Source organism: Cryptomeria japonica, chromosome 3, assembly GCF_030272615.1.
Source record: "Cryptomeria japonica chromosome 3, Sugi_1.0, whole genome shotgun sequence".
NCBI lineage: Eukaryota > Viridiplantae > Streptophyta > Pinopsida > Cupressales > Cupressaceae > Cryptomeria > Cryptomeria japonica.
In genome coordinates, this window is record NC_081407.1 from 786,910,735 (window position 1) to 786,912,480 (window position 1,746).

Here is a 1,746-nt window from a genome sequence, read left to right on the forward strand (position 1 = left end):
AAATGTAATAAATTTTGTTTAGAAGTTTTTCCAAACCCTATTTTGGGCAGGGATGAGGGTAAGGATGTATTTTACCTGTCCATGGCATGTGTAGGGTTCCATGATGGATTTGGCACGTGCTTCATGAAGGTTTCAGACTGAAAAACAGTCAGATTTGGGGTGTGACTACAACAGTCCTAATGCGAGGGCAATATCTCATCACTGAACCGTTGGATCTTCTTTAATTTCGGATATGTTGTGTAGGATCAAGTTTGTAAGAATCTCACTGGAGGGATTGAGGATATAATACTTGGTTCAAAAGTTATACATCTCTGTATGCGGCCCTATCCAAAAGAGCAGTAAACTGTCATTATGGACAGATTTTGGGTAAGATGTTTTGGTTTTGTGTTTTGAATCTTATTTGTGGGACTTGGTGATTGAGATGATGTGGAAAGGGCGTATGGGATATTTCAATGATACATTATTGCTTGGAGGGTGGTTGAAACCAGAGAAATGAGAGTTAGGGGTTGAGTTCAACCAATATCGTCTTTTATGCTTTGTCTGTCTTAGAACAATAAGACAATATGTTAGGGGTTTGTAGCAGACCCAAGGGAGTTGAGTATATGTTTTTAAACCATTAATGATATGTTGGTAAGGGTGTTGCCTTGTTGATAAGGTATTGTGAAGCCAAGTTTTGGGTTAGGTGTTGAACCTAGTGAGACCTAGTTGTGTAGGTTGATGGTGAGAGTTTGTTATTGCAGTCAAGTACCAAGTGAATACAATGATCAAGAGTGATCAGTGAGTATGTGTTGGGGGTGTTATTCTAGTATGTGGAGAGTAGGGGATCAGAGGTGATGTGTTTGACCAATGAGAGGTCTTGAGGAGTGAGTTGTGTGGGTGTGGGTAAGAGTCCTTAGGTGTTTGAGTAAGATCCTCCTACCCTCTGCATCACCTCCCCAATTCAGGGGGAATGGTACCTGTCAAATGATTATCTCCTAGACCCAATGTCACTACGGCAGACAGATTTCCCAAAGAATGCAGAATGGTACCGTTGAGATCATTTTCCCCCAAATATAAGTCAACTAAGGCGGACAGATTTCCTAAAGTGTGGGGGATGGTACCTGTGAGATGGTTTGTTCCTAAGTAAAGATACTTTAGACTTGTGAGTCGACCCAGCTCAAGCGGAATGTGACCATTGAGGGCATTGTTGGACAGATCGATGGATCGGAGAGAGGAGAGATTCCCTATGACAGGAGAGATGGTGCCGTGTAAGTTCATGTGCGATAAGTTGAGGGCGAAGACGGACTTAAAAGATGGATTGCAGGTAACGGCAGACCAATTGCAGAGGGGTATATGGGGAGTCCAATCAGGCAGAGAAGTGATGTTATTGTGGGAAATGGCATCTTTGAATCGCAACAGCAATTGTTGATGTTGGTATTGATAAGAGTGAGGAAGAGCGGAGATTGAAAAGATGGAGATGGAAAGCATCATCAAAGGGAAGAAGAAAAGAAAAGCCATGGTAGAGCAGGAAACAAAACACACAAGGCGATAGAATACAATTAAATGGGGATGGAAGATTAAATAAATGGGGATAGGTACACAATTTTCCTTTTATCCTTTCACGGTGATAGCAAAGAAGTGAGAAATGAAAATCCGTATGCAATACGTAAAATATTCGAAACTATTAAATTTCTTCATCGAAAACGATTTGGAAACTAAAATTATAATTACAGTATTTGATGGAAAAATTAAAAGCCAAATTGGCAG

At 40.7% G+C, this 1,746-nt stretch overlaps 1 protein-coding gene across 1 annotated transcript; it reads right to left on the reverse strand.

The window, feature by feature from the left end:
• Positions 1–927: 927 nt before the first annotated feature.
• LOC131069556 (probable LRR receptor-like serine/threonine-protein kinase At3g47570) lies at positions 928–1,497 on the reverse strand. The gene has a single exon (XM_058005057.2). The coding sequence runs from the start codon at positions 1,495–1,497 to the stop codon at positions 928–930; it is 570 nt and encodes a 189-aa protein (XP_057861040.2).
• Positions 1,498–1,746: the final 249 nt, after the last annotated feature.

Excerpts from the sequence above, each read along its gene's own strand:
- LOC131069556 (XM_058005057.2), bottom strand. The coding sequence starts at position 1,497 with ATGGCTTTTCTTTTCTTCTTCCCTTTGATGATGCTTTCCATCTCCATC.